The sequence below is a fragment of the Heteronotia binoei genome, chromosome 1, assembly GCF_032191835.1.
Source record: "Heteronotia binoei isolate CCM8104 ecotype False Entrance Well chromosome 1, APGP_CSIRO_Hbin_v1, whole genome shotgun sequence".
Classification (NCBI taxonomy): domain Eukaryota; kingdom Metazoa; phylum Chordata; class Lepidosauria; order Squamata; family Gekkonidae; genus Heteronotia; species Heteronotia binoei.
Window position 1 is genome coordinate 133,936,693 of NC_083223.1, and position 19,213 is coordinate 133,955,905.

The 19,213-nt window shown below is 38.2% G+C and overlaps 1 protein-coding gene across 2 annotated transcripts in view; it reads right to left on the reverse strand.

Moving 5' to 3' along the window:
- The window catches only part of SYNE1 (spectrin repeat containing nuclear envelope protein 1), a 621,543-nt gene that overhangs the window by 130,738 nt on the left and 471,592 nt on the right, over positions 1-19,213 (reverse strand). For both annotated transcript variants that reach the window (XM_060240915.1, XM_060240910.1), the window contains 7 exons: positions 18,801-19,010; positions 16,398-16,499; positions 13,892-14,011; positions 13,235-13,435; positions 8,225-8,398; positions 1,805-1,936; positions 878-1,074 (listed from right to left, as the gene is read on the reverse strand). In XM_060240915.1, coding sequence (XP_060096898.1) covers positions 878-1,074; positions 1,805-1,936; positions 8,225-8,398; positions 13,235-13,435; positions 13,892-14,011; positions 16,398-16,499; positions 18,801-19,010 — 1,136 coding nt within the window. The remainder of the gene's footprint in view (positions 1-877; positions 1,075-1,804; positions 1,937-8,224; positions 8,399-13,234; positions 13,436-13,891; positions 14,012-16,397; positions 16,500-18,800; positions 19,011-19,213) is intronic.

Consider the following 19,213-nt stretch of genomic DNA (forward strand, 5'->3'; position numbering starts at 1 on the left):
TAAAGACATTTTGGTGTCTACTCCTTTCTGTTATTTCATATAGAACATTTCCAACTGGGCTGCAAATTACTACAATCTCTTACTTGGAACTAAAAAAAAAAGGTAGTCCCCTGTGCAAGCACCAGTTGTTTTCGACTCTGGCATGACGTTGCTTTCACAACGTTTTCACGGCACTTTTTAATGGGGTAATTTGCTATTGCCTTCCCCAGTCATCTATACTTTTCACCCAGCAAGCTGGGTACTCGGAAGGACCTCGGAAGAATGGAAGGCTGAGTCAACCTGGAGCAGGCTACCTGAACCAGCTTCTGCTGGGTTCGAACTCAGGTCGTGAGCAGAGGGCTCCGACTGCAGTACTGCAGTTTTTCCACTCTGAGCCACGGGGCTCTTTATTTGGAACTAGCACACCAAAAATACACAATGCCTCTTCAGAATAAGAGAACTGTGGATTGCAGCTTTATAAACCAATTTTAGAATTACCATGTTAGCATGCACAAACTTGACAATGGGGAACACCAACTGTTCTGCTAACAAAATATTATAAAGCATGGTATTACACTACCATTGCCGTAATACTACACACAAGTAAATAAAGCCAAAGGCTAAAGGTTAGTATTGGAAAAATGCATCTGATTATTTACTTTGAAATATTGTTAACAGATTACATGGAAAGCAAAGACACATGCATTGCAAATGTGATAGAGATGATAATTAATCTAGGCTGCATTGGCCTGATTGAACAAAACATATTAATTTCATTGGAAGTCCTTTAAAGATTTTGAATGAAAACAATAACGTACTTTAAAGGTAAAATGTGATAAATGAAAAATAAATTAGTACAGACGTAAAGCATGCCTTTATTCAGTTTCTTTGATACTACCTTGTCCAATGTTTAAGTATAGTTTCCAGTCTATGTAGTTCCTTAGTGACCTTGCTTGTATTACTTAACCAGTGCTCTCCTAGTTGGTTTAGCTGAGTTTCTAGTTCTGAACAGGTGACAGAGAACAGCAGTCTTTTCCCGTCATCCAATACTTGGTAAAGTTTGGGCTGGTGTTCTGTAAGGCTACGTTTCAGATGCTGTAATGAAAAAAGGCAATAAGAGACAGCTCTGACTCCACAGCAATTATTTTGCTCTTCTGATGAAAATTCCTATCACTCACCTAAGTACAAAGTGTTTCTCAAGGGCAACAGCTATTGCTGAAAGCAGGATGTGGGACTAGGGGAATGAGCTGTCTGGTGATTTTCTTACATTATTGCTACATGGGAAAAAGCAAAATCTTCACTTATTTACCGGGGAGCTGGCATAGCACAGAGGCTAACAGAATGAGCTGTGAGGTCCCTGGTTCAAATGTCATTTTTGTCATAGCCTTCTATTATGCAGTACAAACTATGCAGTCTCACGCGACTCTCCCTCTTCTGCAATCTGGAGATATTAATACTGACCTAGCTTTCAGGACTATTGTATGGGTTACAACAAGGTAATGCTTCAGATATCCTGTAGTATTTCCATGGGTGGAAGGATAAGCACTCACAGAGTTTATCTTTCTTGATTATCTCTCCCAGGCAGCTTGAGATGCCCCCCAACAAGATGGGGGGAGGCAATAAAGTTGTACTCCCTGAGAACATATCCTTTCACTTCTGCAAATATCTGGAGCATCTGTGAACTGTGTTATAAAACATAACTGTTATTTTTATATTGTACAAAAGCCAGTAATATAGGCAGGCAATACACTATCACAAATAAGGAAACACAAACTACCGTAGTTTAAGTCTGTAATTAAAACCTGAAAACATCCACCACAATTACCTGATAAAGTGCAATCCGATCAGTAAGTCTTTCTTCGGATTCCTCTACCAACCCTACAGTAGGTATGCTAGTTTCAACAGTTTCCAGCTGTCTTGCGAGTTCTTGATAGTCCTCATTGAGACGTATCCAAGTCTGTTAACAAACACACATTTAAAACTGAATTGGGCTCTTAGTGATTTCCAAATATATTTCCTAAGTTCTCTCTCTCTCGGCTTGACTTCGCGAACGAAGATTTAAGAAGGGTGCAGTAGTCCAGTTAAACTGACTGTGATAGGACCTCAGGTGCATTATGCATGCCGAGGCATGGGATTATATTTTATTTATGTTACTTAATAAAAGTAAGACTTCGTTTTAAGTAAACTGATCTTTAAGGGCATTGAAGGGAAACTCAGTTCTGAAAAAAGTACTATGTATCAACAATATGACTTAAATAAAAAATGCATCTGTTGAACAGAAGCAAACATTTGACTAAATGCTGAGAAGAAAAGGAAACACAGGTATCTATTTACTTCATTTATACCCTGCTTTCTCCCCAATAGGAATGCAAAACAGCTTACATTGTTCTCCTCCATTATTTCTTCACAAGACCCATGTGATAGGGCTAAGATTAGAGCACATGACTGACCCCAAAGTCACCCAGTGAGCTTCCATAGAAAGGCAGGGAACTGAGCCTTGCTCTCTCACACCCTAGTCTGACACTCTAGCCACTACACTAGTTCTTATTTACTTTCTTCTTACTCTGTTGTTAATGGATTTCCTGCTACAAAAGTATTATTAGATCGGCCCTTTAGGCCTACCTAAATATTGTGTAAACACAATTTTATTTGGTAACATATGGTAACAAATTATATTTTTTGCATCATTAATAACTTCTTTTATCTATCCCATATATTACTTTTCACTCCCCCCTCCCCCCGTTACTTGACCCCTGCCGGTGTTATTTACTTAAAATACTAATATTTAAAGGTACCCTTAACTAACAAAAACAAAAAATAATATTCTTCTTTTTTCTAAATCATTATCGAAGATTGTTCAATGGCCTTTTATTTTCCACTCTTTTTCTACATATCTTCTGAACTTTTTCCACTCCATCTTAAAAACGTCTAAATCATAGTCTCATAAAGTTCTTGTTAATTTGTCCATTTCACTCCATGTCATAACTTTTACAATCCAATCCCATTTCTCTGTCATTTTTTCTTGCTTCCACAACTGCGCATATAATGTCCTAGCAGCCGAAAGCAAGTACCAAATTACAGTTCTATCTTCTTTTGGAAATTTTTCCATTTGTAATCCCAACAGAAAAGTCTCTGCAACTTTTTAAAATTCATATCCCAAGATTTCTTGTTGAATCAACAGCCAATACTTTTTTGCTCTTTCACAAGTCCACCATATATGGTAGAAAGAACCTTCATGTTTTTTACATTTCCAACAACTATCTGGCATCTTGTTGTTCATCTTTGCCATTTTTTTTAGGAGTCATATACCATCTATACATCATTTTAAAACAGTTCTCTTTAATACTATGAGATGTTGAAAGCTTCATAGAATTCTTCCATAAATATTCCCAAGTTTCCATCTGTATTTCTTTATTTACATTAATTGCCCATTTAATCATTTGGGATTTCACTACTTCATCCTCTGTAGACCATTTTAAAAGTAACTTATATATTTTTGAAATTAATTTTTCATTGTCTCCAAGCAGAACCTTTTCCATTTCTGTTTGTTCTTTTCTTATTCCTTCAGTTTTGATATCATTATCCACCAAACTCTTTATTTGTTGCATTTGGAACCAATCATATTTATTATTCAGCTCTTCAGCAGTTTTCAATTTTATTTTGCCACCTTGTATTTTTAATAATTGATTATATGATTATTTTCTTCACCTATCTCAGCTGTTATCTTTATTACTTCAGCTGGCACTATCCGTAACGGTCTTCTCTCATCTCCATATTTCTTATATTTCATCCATGTATTTAGCAAATTATTTCTTATATAATGGTGAGAGAAAAAACCGTCCATCTTCTTTTTTCTATAATACATGTATGCGTGCCAGCCAAATTTATTTCCGTGACCTTCCAGTGCTAAGAGTTTTTTATTTAACAGCATTATCCATTCTTTTATCCACACTAAACAGACTGCTTCCTGATATAAATTTAAGTTCGGTAATTGAAATCCACCTCTCTCTTTTGCATCTGTCCAAATTTTCATTTTAATCCTTGGTTTCTTCCCAGTTCACACAAAATCTGAAATTTTTCTTTGCCATTTATCAAATTGTTTACTTTCTTTCACAATGGGAATAGTTTGAAACAAATACATTATTCTTGGTAGAATATTCATTTTAATTGCAGCTATTCTACCCAGCAATGACAAATTAAGTTTCTCCATTTTAACATATCTACATCCATTTTACACCATAGCTTCTCATAGTTATTTTTGAACAAATCAATATTCTTCAATGTTATCTCCACACCCAAATATTTTACCTTGGAGGTAACTTTACAACCCGTCAGTCTCTGTAAGGCCTGTTGCTTATTTGTTTGCATATTTTACATAAAAAATTTGATTTTTCTTTGTTAATACAAAGTCCTGCTAACTCCCCATATTCTTGTATTTTAGCTAACAGCAAAGGTGTAACTTGTATAGGATTTTCATTTATGAACATTATATCATCTGCAAATGCTCTATATTTGTAAGTAAATCCTTTTATTTTAATCCTTCAATTTCTTTATCTTCTTGAATCTGCATCAATAATATTTCAAGAGTCATTATAAACAACAATGGGGAAAGCGGACAGCCTTGTCTTGTACCTTTGCTAATTATCATATCTTCTGTAAGATCTCTGTTTATACATAGCCTTGCACGTTGTTCAGTATATATTGCTTTTATCATTCTTATAAAGCTTTCTCCCAAATCCATTTTCTCCATTACTGCAAACATAAAGTCCCAATTTAAATTATCAAATGCTTTCTCTGCATCCGCAAAGAATAATGCTACTTCCTTTTCTGGATGTCTTTCATAATATTCTACAATATTTACAACAGTTCTAATATTGTCTCTTATTTGCCTTTTGGGAAGAAACCCAACTTGATCTTCCTTTATAAAATTTATCAAATGTTGTTTAAGCCGTTCTGCCAAGATTTTTGTATATATTTTATAATCATTATTTAATAGCGAAATTGGTCTGTAATTTTTTACATTTGTGACATCTCTATCTTCCTTTGGAATCAACGAAATAACTGCTTCCTTCCATGTGTTTGGTATTTTCCCTTTTATTCTTATCATGTTCATCAACTTCTGCAATTTTGGTATTAACTCCTCTTTAAAGGTTTTAAAATATTTAGCTGTATATCCATCTGGCCCAGGTGCCTTTCCATTTTTCATCGCGTTAATTGCGGCTTCAATTTCTATTTTTTATATTGGATCAATCAAAACTTTTCACAAATTTTCTGTTAAGGGTTCTATTTTTATCTTTTGTAAATACTCATCCATCTTTTCTTTCTTTATTTTAACACCTTTAAACAACTTGGCATAATACTTAAAAAATTCTCTTTTTATTCCCTCTTGGCTAACCACCTCTTTTCCATCTACACAATTTTATTAATAATTTTATTTTCTCTCTTTTTCTTCAGTTGCCAAGCCAAGTATTTTCCAGGTTTATTTGCTCCCTCAAAAGAATTCTGCTGCAATCTTTTCAGATTCCATTCCAATTCTTTATTTAACAAATGTCTCATTTTCGTTTGTAGTATTGTAATTTCCCTTATAATTTTCTTTTTCCCTGGCCTTTTTCTCAACTCCCCTTCTTTTTTCTTTATTTCATTTTGAATGTCCAACAACTGTTTTTCTTTTGCTCTCTTATCTTTATTATTCAAAGTAATCAATATTCCTCTCATTACTGCTTTATAGGCATCCCAGACCATCTGAAATTCAATATCCTCTTTGTCATTCATTTGAAAGAAAGCTTTAGTTTCATTTTCTAGAAATGTCACTATTTCTTTATTCTGTAGTAAATCTTCATTCAATCTCCATTTTCTCAGTTTCTTATACAATTTTGTAATCCACATTATTGGGTTATGATCGGCCCCAATTTTAGGTAAAATCTCTATTTTCCTTGTTATAAGACCTAAATCCTTAGTGCCCCACAACATGTCAATTCTGGAAAAAGTTTTATGTCTTGCTGAATAAAAGGTGTAGTTCCGCACTTCAGGATTAAATTTCCTCCATATATCCTCCAAATTTCCTTGTTTGACCAATTCAAAAAAGACTTTGGCAATTTTCCTTTATTATTATTTTTTCCCCCCAGAACTATCCAGTGTATTCTTAATTGTTCTGTTAAAATCCCCCATTATCAAAACTTGGTCATAGGTCAGTTCATAAAATTGTTGTATAATGTCTTTTAAAAAAGCATCTTTTGCACCATTAGGTGCATACAGTCCCAATAACAACTTTTTTTTGCATTTAATATTATTTCTACTGCTACAAATCTTCTATCTTTATCTTTAAACACTAATTTTGGCTCCAATTCTTGTTTGATATAAAAAATCACTCCCCTTTTCTTCTGTTCAGCCAGTGAATAAAATTCTAGTCCCAATTGTTTATTCCATAAAAATTTGTAATCCTTTTGTTTAATATACACTTCTTGTCAACAAACGATATTACAATTTTGCTTTTTAATCCAATGAAACGTTGCCCTTCTTTTTTGTGGTGAATTTAGTCCATTTACATTCCAAGTCAATAATTTGTAATCCATCATGGTGCAAATTCTTTATGATCTTCATAAAATCTACGCAGTTCCTGTGCATTAGTAATTGTGATTCTTTTCCCCTGGAGTTCAAACCTCAAACCTTTAGGTATAATCCATCTAAACCTCATTTGATTGTCCCGTAATTTTTCTGTCAGTTTTTTATATGTTCTTCTGTCATTTATCACTTGCCTTGGCAACTCCTTCATAATTCTTACTCTGCTGCCTCCCACTATCAATGTCTTTTCAAAAATTTTGTTCATGATCTTTCCCACCATTTCTTTTGTCATATATCTTATGACAACATCTCTTGACAAATTAGTTTTTTGCGCATAGAGTGAGTTCACTCTATACATATAATCATACATATTTTTAGTCTCTTCAGGATCTGCCTCTAAAAATTCTGCAATTATTTTTATTATACATTCTTTCAAGTCACCATCTTCCTTTTCAGGTACTCCTCTCAGATGTATCTGAGTCTCCATCAATTTACAGTCATGGACTGTCACTTTTTCTTGTATTTTTAACAAGGTGGAGTCATGTACTTTCATTCTCCCTTCTACCTCCTGCACTATCTTAGACATTTCCTCTGTCTCTTTTCTGAGATCTTCCATATCTTTTTAAATCTCATCAATAATTTCTTTTTTAGATGCAGTTATAATCTCTTTCATGCCTTTCATCATTCTGGCCTCTACTGCCTCTAATTGGTCCTGCATTATCTCCAATGAAGCAGCCCTTGTATGGGTTTGCTTATGTTCTGACATTTAAAAACACCGAAAATTTTGATCTCACCAAATTCAAATTTAACTATCAAGATAAAAATATTAGAGCTTGCTTTTTACAAGAAGCCTAATTTTGCTGTCCTCAGAGCTTCCCAGACCGAGATATTAATTTTTAAAGTTTTTAAATCCTTCAAAATGGCGGTTACGACTTTTTGCTTCTAATTTTTTTTCCTTTTTCCTGTTAAAGACTTCTAAAGTCCAATATAAACAATATGTCCAATAGTATTTAAGTTCTTATCATCACCTCAATTATTTCCAACAATTTTTAATATCCCGAAAACTTTAAAAATGTTATTTTAATTTTGACCTCCTTGCAATGGCCGCCGATGTTTCTCTATGGCATTATAGTCCTAGAGTGGGCTTTTCATCTACTACTTCCTGCTTTACTTGCCACCAAATCCCATTTTCGCTGGTAAAGAGATCTTACGATATTTGACATACTTTCTGTGTTGATTGTATATGCTGCAGGTCTGTGACGATGGTGATCTTTTTTCAAAACCGCAAGTAGACCAAACAATAAATTCCTTTGCACTTTTTAGCACTAAATATTAAATACAAACAGGGTAGCCAACCTTCAAGTGAGGCTTGGAAATCTCACAGAATTACAGCAGATCTTTAGATGGCAGACATCACTTCCACTGTGAAAATGAGTGCTTTGGAAGGACTAGTCTATGGTATTGTATCCCATGGACAACCTTCCCCTTTCCAAATCCCTGTCCCCAGGCTCCACTCTAATATCTCCAGGAATTTCCCAACCCTAGTGTTGGCAACCCCTAAGTACAAATGTGTGTATTTAATATTTTTACCCCGCTGTATAGTTCTGCATTTAGTGAGAAATTAAGTTAAATTCACTAGTTCTTTTCAGGAAAGTAAAAGGGAAAATAACATAAAAGTTCTTACCTCTAAAATATATTCCAACTCTACTCCCCTCTTATGAGCCTGTTTTAACACTGCAGAGGCTTGTGTCATCAGGTCTACATGGGACTGAGTCTCCTTTACAAGAGTGAAGCTGCTGATCTTCCTGAAAAGTGTTTCTGTCAGGATCATGTGTGACTCCAGACCCTGGAAATATTCCTGATTTTCAGAAATCAATTTTAAAAAATTAATTATTTTTACCAATGAAACCTCAATGGATTACTTTTAAAAATCCCCTTAAACATAATTGTGCAGGGGGTTAGACTAGATGACTCTGGAGTTCCCTTCTATATGATTCTGGCTGATTTGTTTTCAATTCCCTTCCTAATAATTCCCAGCATGGCGTTGGCCTTTTTTATTGCAATCGCACACTCTCTTGACATTTTCAGTGAGTTATCTACCAAGATCTCTCTCTTGGTCAGTCTCTGCCAGTTCACACCCCATCAACTTGTATTTGTAGCTGGGATTCTTGGCCCCAATGTGCATTACTTTGCACTTGGCCACATTGAACCTCATCTGCCACGTTGACCCAGCCTCAACAGATTCCTTTAGAGTTCCTCACAATCCTCTCTGGTTCTCACCACCCTGAACAATTTAGTGTCATCTGCAAACTTGGCCACTTCACTGCTTACTCTCAACTCCAAATCATTTATGAACAAGTTAAAGAGCATGGGATCCAATACTGAGCCCTGCGGCACCCCACTGTTTACCGTCCTCCACTGTGAAGACTGCCCATTTATACTCACTCTCTGCTTCCTATTAATTAGCCAGTTTTTGATCCACAAGAGGACCTATCCTTTTACTCCATGACTCTCGAGCTTACTAAGGAGTCTTTGATGAGGAACTTTATCAAAAGCTTTCTGGAAGTCAAGGTAAACAACATCTATCGGGTCTCCATTGTCCACATGTTTGTTCACCCCCTCAAAGAAATGTAACAGGTAAGTGAGGCAAGATCTTCGCTTACAGAACCCATACTGAGTCTTCCTCAATAACTCGTGTTCATCGTGCCTACTCATTCTGCCCTTGATAATGGTTTCTACCAACTTTCCCGGTATTGAAGTCAGACTGACTGGCCTGTAGTTTCCCGGAACTCCTCTGGAACCCTTTTTAAAGATGGGGGTGACATTTGCTACCTTCCAGTCCTCAGGAACGGAGGCAGATTTCAATGAAAGATTACATATTTTTGTCAGGAGATCCACAAGTTCAACTTTGAGTTCTTTCAGAACTCTTGGATGTATGCCATCCGGACCTGGTGACTTATTAGTTTTTAATTCGTCTATCAGTTGTAGGACCTCCTATCTTGTCATCTCAATCTGACTCAGATCTTTCAACACCCCTTCCAATATAAGTGGTTCTGGAGCAGGCAAACACTTCTCATCTTCCACAGTGAAGACGGAGGCAAAAAATGCATTCAGCTTCTCAGCCATTTCTCTATCCTCCTTCAGTAATCCTTTGACCCCTTGGTCATCCAAGGGCCCCACTGCCTCCCTGGCTGGATTCCTGCTTCTAATATATTTGAAGAAATTTTTATTGTTGGTCTTTATGTTTTTTGCAATATGCTCCTCATAGTCCCTTTTTGACTGCCTGATCACAGTCTTGCATTTGATTTGCCACATCCTGTGTTCCCTTTTATTAATTTCATTTGGACTAGCTTTCCACTGCTTAAAGGAGTCCTTCTTACCTTTTACAGCTTCCATTACTTTGTTTGTTAACCATGCAGGCCTTTTCTTATACCTGTTTGTGCCTTTCCTAACTTGTACATATTTTATCTGAGCTTCTAGGATTGTAGTTTTAAATAGCCTCCAAGCTTCCCCAAGAGTTTTGACTGTATTTATCTTTCCTTCCAGTTTCCTCTTCACATGCCTCCTCATCTCAGAGAATTTTCCCCTTTTAAAGTTAAATGTGGTTTTGCTGGTCTTTTGGGGCAAGTCTCTATTTATACAAATGGTGAAATCAATAACGTTATGGTCACTGCTTCCAAGCGGTGAATTCACTTTTACATCTCTCACCAAGTCATGCGCATTGCTTAGGACCAAATCCAGGATCGCCCCACCCCTGGTAGGTTCAGAGACCATCTGCTCCATAGCACAGTCATTGAGATCATCTAGAAACTCAATCTCTTTCTCTCAACCAGAACACATATTGACCCAATCAATCTGCGGGTAGTTAAAATCACCTACAACGACACAGTTTTTACATCTAGCCACTATCTTTAAGCCTTCCATCATATTATAATCGTCTTCTATCTTTTGATTTGGTGGGCGATAACAAACTCCCATAGTTAAATTTCCTTTTGGGCCCTCTATTTCAGCCCAAAGCATTTCTAGAAGGGAATCTAATTATCTGACCTCAGTCTTACTGGACCGTATGCCCTCTCTGACATACAGAGCCACCCCACCTCCAACCCTTCCCTCCCTATCCTTCCGATATAACTTATATCCAGGAATCACTGTGTCCCACTGATTCGCCTCATTTCACCAAGTTTCTGAAATTCCCACAATGTCTATGTTTTCTCCCAACACTAAACATTCCAACTCACCAATTTTACTTTGAAAATTTCTATCATTTGTGTACAAACATCTATAATTTCCCATGTAAACTAGGCCTGCCACCTTCTTCCTGCCCCCTTGAGATTCTGGCAGGCATACTGTTTGTCACCATCTCAGTGGACAACTCTGATCCATTACCCGGTAGAAAAGTAACAGCTAACCCTTCATCTCTTTGAGATGAGTCCTCCCGAACCAGAGACATTTCATCTCCTTTCGGCTTTCCCCCAAGATTTAGTTTAAAAACTGCTCTGCCACCTTTTTGATTTTAAGCACCAGCAGCCTGGTTCTATCTGGGGACAAGTGGAGACTGTCTCTTTTGTACAGCTCCCGCTTGTTCCAGAAAGCATCCCAGTGCCTAACAAATTTAAACCCCTCCTCCTTACACCATCATCTCATCCACACATCGAGACTTCTAATTTGTGCCTGTCTCTCCAGCCCTGCACATGGAACAGGTAGCGCTTCTGAGAAGGCTACCTTGGAGGTCCTGGCCTTAAGCCTCCCACCTAGCAGCCTAAATTTTTCCTCCAGGACCTCACGACTGCATTTCCCCACATCGTTGGTGCCAATATGCACCACGACCACTGGCTCCTCCCCAGCACTATCAGTCTATCTACTACACGCGTAATGTCCGCTACCTTCACACCAGGAAGGCAAGTCACCATACTGTCGGTACGCAGTTTTGCCACCCAGCTGTCTACTTGCCTAAGGATCGAATCACCAACTACCAAGACCCTCCCTCTCTCCCTGCACAGGAATGGTTCCTTGGTATGAAAGGATTCCCGCTCACCGACTGAAGAAGAGATCCCTTCTGAGGGCGCATTCCCCTTATCCTCAGCACGGTGCTCTGTTCCCTCTCAACACTCATGCTCCCTGGCAGCAACGGGGCTGCCACATGCTGAGCAGGGCTCATCTAACACGTCCCTGAGAGTCTTCCCCGAGTGCCTAACTGACTGTCTCTGCTTCTCCAGGTCAGTCACCTCGGCCTCAAGGGTACAAACTCGTTCCTTGAGGACCAGCAGCTCTTTGCATCGAGCACACACCCAAGACTTCTGTCCTGTGGGCAGATAGTCATACATGTGACACTCAGTGCAAAACACTGGAAAGCCCCCACCCCCCTGCTGGCATTCTACCTTTATGATAGCTTTTTAAAAATATACAGTCCCCTTTTAAACCCTGTTTGTTTATGTGGCTCCCCATCTGGAGAGTCTACTTACCTTATTGGGAACACAAGGAATCTGGGTTCCTGGTCCTTACAGAGCCCCCAGGCTAAGAGCCACAGGCAAAGAGCCCTATAGCTCTAACCTCTGGCAAGGCGCAGCTTAATAATGCAAAGAGGGTGGGGAACACAGCCACTCCTAATTAATCAGCAACTATCACCTTCAATCACCTTTAGCCCTTCACACAAACTCAGAAGTTTTCAGCAACTTTCCCAGCTGCTGAGCCACAAACCTCACCCTTGTAGCACTTCTCTGCTCTGTCCCAGAGCTCTCTGAAACTGAGACTTTGATCCCAAGTTTAATCATAAATGATTCATATGAGTATTTGGGATATGATTTTTGGTGTTGTTTGGATTATTCTAGTTAAAGGACTATATTGTCTTTATAAGAACATAAGAGAAGCTATGTTGGATCAGGCCAATGTCCCATCTAGTCCAACACTCTGCGTCAATCAGTGAGCAAAAACCCCAGGTGCCATCAGGAGGTTCATCAGTGGGGCCATTGATTTTTTAGTGGGGCCATTGATTTTTCCTGAAGAAATGTACACGAAACAGACACATCAAGTTGACTGTCTGCTATGGGAGATTTACACCCTTTTGGTATGGAATACTGAATTGAGAAGACATTAGCTCTCAAAATAAGACAACTTTTTTTCCATGCCAGAGACTATGGACATCATGTATTGCTGGACATCATGTATCGGTGTGATTCTTGAATTACTGTTCACTGCAACTGGAAATTGCAAGACAAGATCACATTGGAGAATCTCTGCTTTAGTATTATACTAATTACCATCATTTCTATAAAGTATTGTGTGATACGTTGTTCTTCATAATTTGTTGCAATAACCATATTGGCTCATATTGATACCACTATTAGCAGAGCAACCTCTGATGCTTGGTCCTCCAAGGCTTCTCCCCCCATGAGCCATGCAAAGTTCCTAGCCTCAGCCACTGGGCATGCCATGGCTTCCTGCCCCCTCACCACTGTAGCTTCCATGTCTGCCATTTTTTTGTGTGGAGGGGTTAGGTTTTAAACTTCCCAGTGTATTTTTAAACCTTTTTGGATTTTTCTGCAAATGTGAGGAATCCTGAAAGTTTTGCAGAACTATTTGTTTTTAGTCACTATAGGCCTGATCTGTGAATTTAAATATCTGCAGATCAGTCACATTTGGTTATTATAGTATAAGAAATATTTCCTTTTTCATAAGGTATGTGTATTGTTTTTACCTTATGCTTGTCAAGAAGTGTTTGGACTTCTTCTCTAGAAGAAACAATCATTTTCTGGTCAACAGCCATCTTTTCTTTGCCAGTTTCAATGAGGTCAGCTAGATCCAGCAATGCTTGCTCATATTGACCTTTAACAGCCAGATTCTGATTCAGTCCACTGCGCCGGGATCCTATGATCTTTATCAACTCATCATACATATCCTGGCATGGGAAAAGAAGCAACAATAATCATCTTTCTTCCAGTTACAGACAACCTACATTATCTGAGTCATCATACCTTAATGATTTATTTTTACTTGAATTTTATCTGCCCGGTTTTGTGGCATGGTACCTGTCTGGATTTTGTGTTGCTCCCCCACCCCTTTCTGATGTTGCTATGTGCTGTAATTTTGGGGGTTATTTTTATTGCTATTCATTACAATTTAATTTGTATTGTTTTATTTTGAATGGTCACAAACTTCTAAACATTTTTCTGAAGCGACTAACAAACTAAATAAGAAAAAATCATAGTTAAATAAAATGCTTTAGAATTATTCATTTAAAGAATCTTGTCAGATAAATGAATGTTGTTAATATCAATAAATAATTTTTATCTATAAACACAGAACTAAAAGTTCTGCTAAAACATTTAGAAGTTCTTTTAAAAGAATTTCTTACCTGAAGTTTTGATAACTCTTGCATGGAAGGTTGGTCTATCTGTAGCTTATCTCCACGTTTCTTTAATTCAGTGATTGCTGCATCAAGTTCTTTTAGTCCATCTTCTGCTTGCTGAACAGCCTGAAGAGGAGATAATTGCAATAATTAGCTATAGCATCATTTTAAAAAAATCCCACTATACTGTAATGGTTTTTGAAGTTGTCACACAAAATAACTGTGAAGGCTGCTGATATACTAGCACCTTCAGACATTGTAATAAACTGTGATTTATTTAAATCACAGTTTGTTGCCAAACCCTGGATAGCTTACTATGCATTTGTAAGTCTAAATCCTGTTTTAATCTACTGCTTGCCTGCTTTCCCATTTCCAAGCTAAATCCACAGGTGTTATCTGAAGGGCCCTGGCCTTGCTATTCTGATAGCAAAGCTTCGCTTCATATGTAATAGGGATGGGGCACAGGCCAGGAAATCCCAGTTCGGAGCTCGCAAACCAGGTGGCCCCACGTCAAAAACTCTGCCTGAACTGAACCAGTTCAGGACCCCTGGTGATGCTCTTGCATCACTTCTAGGTGGCGCCTGTGTCATCTGAAAGTGATGCAAGCACATCACCCCCCAACATGCTAGTGTCACTTCCGAGTGGCATCAGGCACCACTCTCAACATGCTTGCGTCACTTCCAGATGATGTGGGCATGCTGGGGTGGCACCCAACACCACCCCAAAGTGGTATGGGCACACTGGGAGGCTAAACACCCAAACAGAGCAGAAGATTGGTGAGTGTTATGGGGAAGGTGATTTTTTGAACCACAGTTCGGGGTTTACAAACTGACTAAAGTCTGGCCTGGACTTTGGCTCAGGTTTGGGTCTGTGGCCATCTCTAATATGCAGCCCACTTGCTATAATCAGCTAGAATAAATGGGAAGGGAATGGGGGAAAGGCGGAGAAATAGTTCAGACTTTCTATTGCTCTGTATTATCTTCTTTGTATGAAGGAGGTTAAGAGGGATGTTGATTTGGAACAAACTGGGATTTCTGCATTCACACTTCACAAGAAACCACAGTTAACAAGCAGGGGTAGAATTCTAGCAGGAGCTCCTTTGCATATTAGGTCACATACCCCTGATGTAGCCGATCTCCAAGAGCTTACAAGGCTCCTGCTAGAATTCCACCCCGTTAACAAACAAGGTACAAACCAAAGTTTGGAATTCCAGTTTAGTACCAGGAACCCAACGTCTGTTGGACAGCATGCATTCAATGTTCCCTGTAAGCTGCAGAGTCTTGTGAGCAAAAATTCTACTTTGTGCGCTACTGGTATTAAAGCTGTGAGCTACTGGCATTAAAGTTGTGAGCTACTGCATAAATTACTGTGCTCTGGGCTATTTTTCCTGAGCTAATACAAAAATTTGTGAGCCAGAGGCTAAAAATCTATGAGCTAGCTCATGTTAACAGCTTCGAGGGAACATTGATTTAGACATGCTTCTCAAACACACTGCCCACTTTCTCAATGGATAACCTTTTTAAAAATGAAAAGTGTTTTTTAAAAATGAAATGTATTCCTTCCTTTTATTCTCCTTTACATTTTACATCATAACACTGGATCCAGTGCAAAGAATTTCCATCAGCAGAATGAACTTTCTTGCCTCTCTCATCTTACTGCAGACCAAAGAGCCCCTTGAAATGTTGCTCCTGGATGTGCGACTAGATCCAATTCTATGTCTTTTTATTAGGAAACCACAAGAACTGTACAAGGATATGGTCATCATTGCTGCTAACAGTAAAGGAGCTGGGCCTACTGGATTACATCCAAGGGATTATCAGAATAAACTACTTCAATGGGTTCTTGTGAGGATAATGTAGAGAATTTCAGGGGGGAAATATTAATCAAAAGGGGGGGGAGTTGGGAGAGGGAGAGTTCAAAAATGGCCTGATGAAACCATAGAGGCATGAAGTATAGACATTAGTTAGTTAAAGGGAAAAAATGGAGGAGGAGAATTATTCTGCTCAAATCCTTAAGACCTTGTGGAATCTTGGATAGTGAAATTTTGGAGGTAGGGGGATGTTCAAATTGTTCTTCTCTCCCACAGATACTCCTGGAGGTCCATATTATTACTCTTATTTACAATCAAAAGCCCTCTTGCTTTTATAATAGCACATACTATTATATATCCAAAATTTAGTCCAACAGAGGTCAACAAAACAAAGCACAGTATTTATGTCAAATTCTGCTTACAGTGTGACACCAAAAAACTATTTATTGGATCAAGTGTGGCTGATGAGTGTAAGTGCATAGCTCTGAACTTCCCAGCACATTTCTAGGTATGTCATACAGTGTTTATGCCCATGCAAGTGTATTGAGATAGCGTTTGAAGGTCAAGCACTGGCTTTCTGTGCTGAGGGGGAGAGAGAGAGAGAGAATATGCCTGTCCTCTCGAGACTATTTTGGGTGTGATTCAATGGTATGCATTCACTGGTACTCTTTTTCATATTTAGAAATAGGAATATGGAAGTACCTTCATTTGTTCTGTTTCAGGCCGTTCGACTGCTTCAGATAGTTTCTGCAGGACAATATACTTGTTGTCTGCTAGGGATGTAAACATCAACTTCAGGTCATTCTGTCAGTGAGAAAAATGGGGAAATGACAAGTGAGATTTTAAAATGATGAAATAATTTGGAAGACTCAAACACAGGTTTCTTTTAGCAGTGGTTTGAGAATCAGTACACTGGAGGTAAAAAGAATCTTCTGCCAGTGAGAAGCAATTGAAGGGAAAGGGGATCCAGCAACAACCTTATTGCAGCCCATTGTGAACAGCTTTGAAGGTATGGAACAGCTAGCTCAGCACTGTGCAGAAACATGAATCCTGACTTGCTGGAAGCATCTAGCATGGGCCATGATGCCAGTGCTCTGGACAGTGCTAAGGTGCTTGGTATGTCAGCCATGTACCTGCATGGTGCTGAGTTACCAGCCCTGATTCCTCTGCCTCCATTTTGCAATACTCTGCCATAAGTGCACTGGGTCCACTTTTCATTAAATAGTAAATGTGCTTTTGTCTACACTTCTGTGCCTCATGAACTGCCTTTAGTTTCTCACTTAATGAAGATAAACTACTAATTTCTCTATAAAAATCACAATGGAAAAATGATAAAAAGATGCACAGATTCCCTGGGGAGTGACCCAGATGAAAAAATTATTTAAATCCTCATGTATATACATGAAAGTCCTGTACGTGTGTCCATCTTGCAGATCAAACAACAGTCTTCAAAATAGTTCACAATAAGGTAAATTAGACAACATAAAATGAAAATAATAATACAATAACAAATATAGAGCAACAGTGGTTAAAGTATTCAACTTGGATCTGGGAGACCAGGTTCAAATCTCTGCTCTGCTATTGAAGCTGGCTAGACCAGTCACATACTCTCACCCTAAACTACTTCAGTGGGTTCTTGTGAGGATAATGTGGAGGAACGGAGAATGATGTAAGCTACTGGGGAGAAAAGTGGGGTAATATTAAATTAGAAAAATGGTGTCACATCAAGTACAAAGTGCCATCTAAAATAAAATGTTTGCCTGGCATCTGAAAGTCAACAAAGATAGAGCAGAGCAAGCATCCCTGTGGAGGAAGCAATTTCAGTGCTATGGCTGAGGTTCTGTCCTAAATAACTACCCACTGTACTTCAAATAGTGGGGGAACAGAGGCATCAAGGAACAGCTTAAAGAATGAGTAGTCCTTTATGTTTCTTGGACCAAAAATATTTATGACTGCAAAGGCCAACACCAGCACTTTGATTTGCACCCAGAAAAGAACTGGAAGCCAATGAAGATGTTACAAAACTGGAATGATGTGCTCCACTGAGGCCTGCTCCAGTCAACACTCCAAAGGTCACATTTTGAACCAATTGTAGCTTTTGAATACTCTTCAAAGGCAGTCCCATGCTGAGTGTGTTACAGTAATTCAGTCTGAATGTCACTGAAGCATGATTTACCATAGCTAGGTTATTTTGATCCAGGAAAAGTTGTAACTGGCAAACCCAGGCCAGTTGGTAAAAGCCACTTGACTACCTCCACCACCTGAGTATTAAAGAGCACTGCCAGATCCAAGACTGTCAACAGCTGCATTTCTAAACATAACTGTTATCGCTGGCGGATTTTCAAACATGAGGAATAAATACTTTCCAACCATTATAGCTTGCTCTGTATTGCACAGAGGACTATCAATATTTACACTCTCACACCTAAGAGCAAACAGCACATTTAATGTTTGCAATGTCATATGATATCACATACAGCTCTTGTGGTGCAAATACGTCTGGAAAAAGTACGTAGCTAGATATACTGCAGTATGAGAAGTTAACTGTGGTGGAAACAGTGGCAAATTTCATACTTGTTACTTGAAATTGACACCAGCTTTTCCTAATTAATCACAACACAATATGCGGGCTATAAACACAGTCTACGGGATTATTCTGGTAAAGGAAGTCCAACTAACAGCATTTTTACCATCTGGGCACACCTCCACTCTTATACAATGTGGCAAGGAAACGCTGCCTGCCTCTATAGGAGTACTCCACCTGAATAATGGGGTTCCCAGCTTTGGAAACAAAATGGATTCTTGTCAGAAACAGGCTACTCCCCACCCTGCACCTGAATGGTTCATATTTGAACTGCTGAATCATTTGACTGGACACTGACCATCCTACTCTGCAATAAGTAATGCAATACACCTTGATTTTGGAATGTTGGGCTACAATTTTTTTAAAAAATATTTAAGGTGGAACAAAAATCTTTTTGGTTGTGACTGCAGTGGACTAGAAAACTGGAATATGTTACAGTAAAAGTTTAATTTTTTTGTAATGGACCAATTGCATTTTTCCCTGCAATGTAAATGTAAAATTTTACAACTAAACATTTTGACCTGAAAATTCAGTATTTGCTGGAATCTTCCTTTCATCAGTTGGCACCTGTGGTTTACTACAGTTTCCAGTAATATTAGCCTCTGCTGCAAACAGTCCAATGTTTCTTCTATCACATCTTTGTTATCAGCATTCTCAGGAAACATTTGAGAAAATAAATGCTTGTTTTCACCCATTTTTTCTGCCATTTCCTTGATATCTTTAACAAGATCCTGGAGTAAACAAAACTTTAAATTAGATACATTAAAAACAGTAGATCAGTTAACAATAACAACAGTAGTAATCATCAGTGATAATCTTGTTTCATAAAACTTTTCTCACCCTTGAATTAAAATCATGGTAGCAAAAACTGTCAGTGATATAAAATACCTATAGAAATGAAACATACCATGATGCCAAACACACTGACATAGAT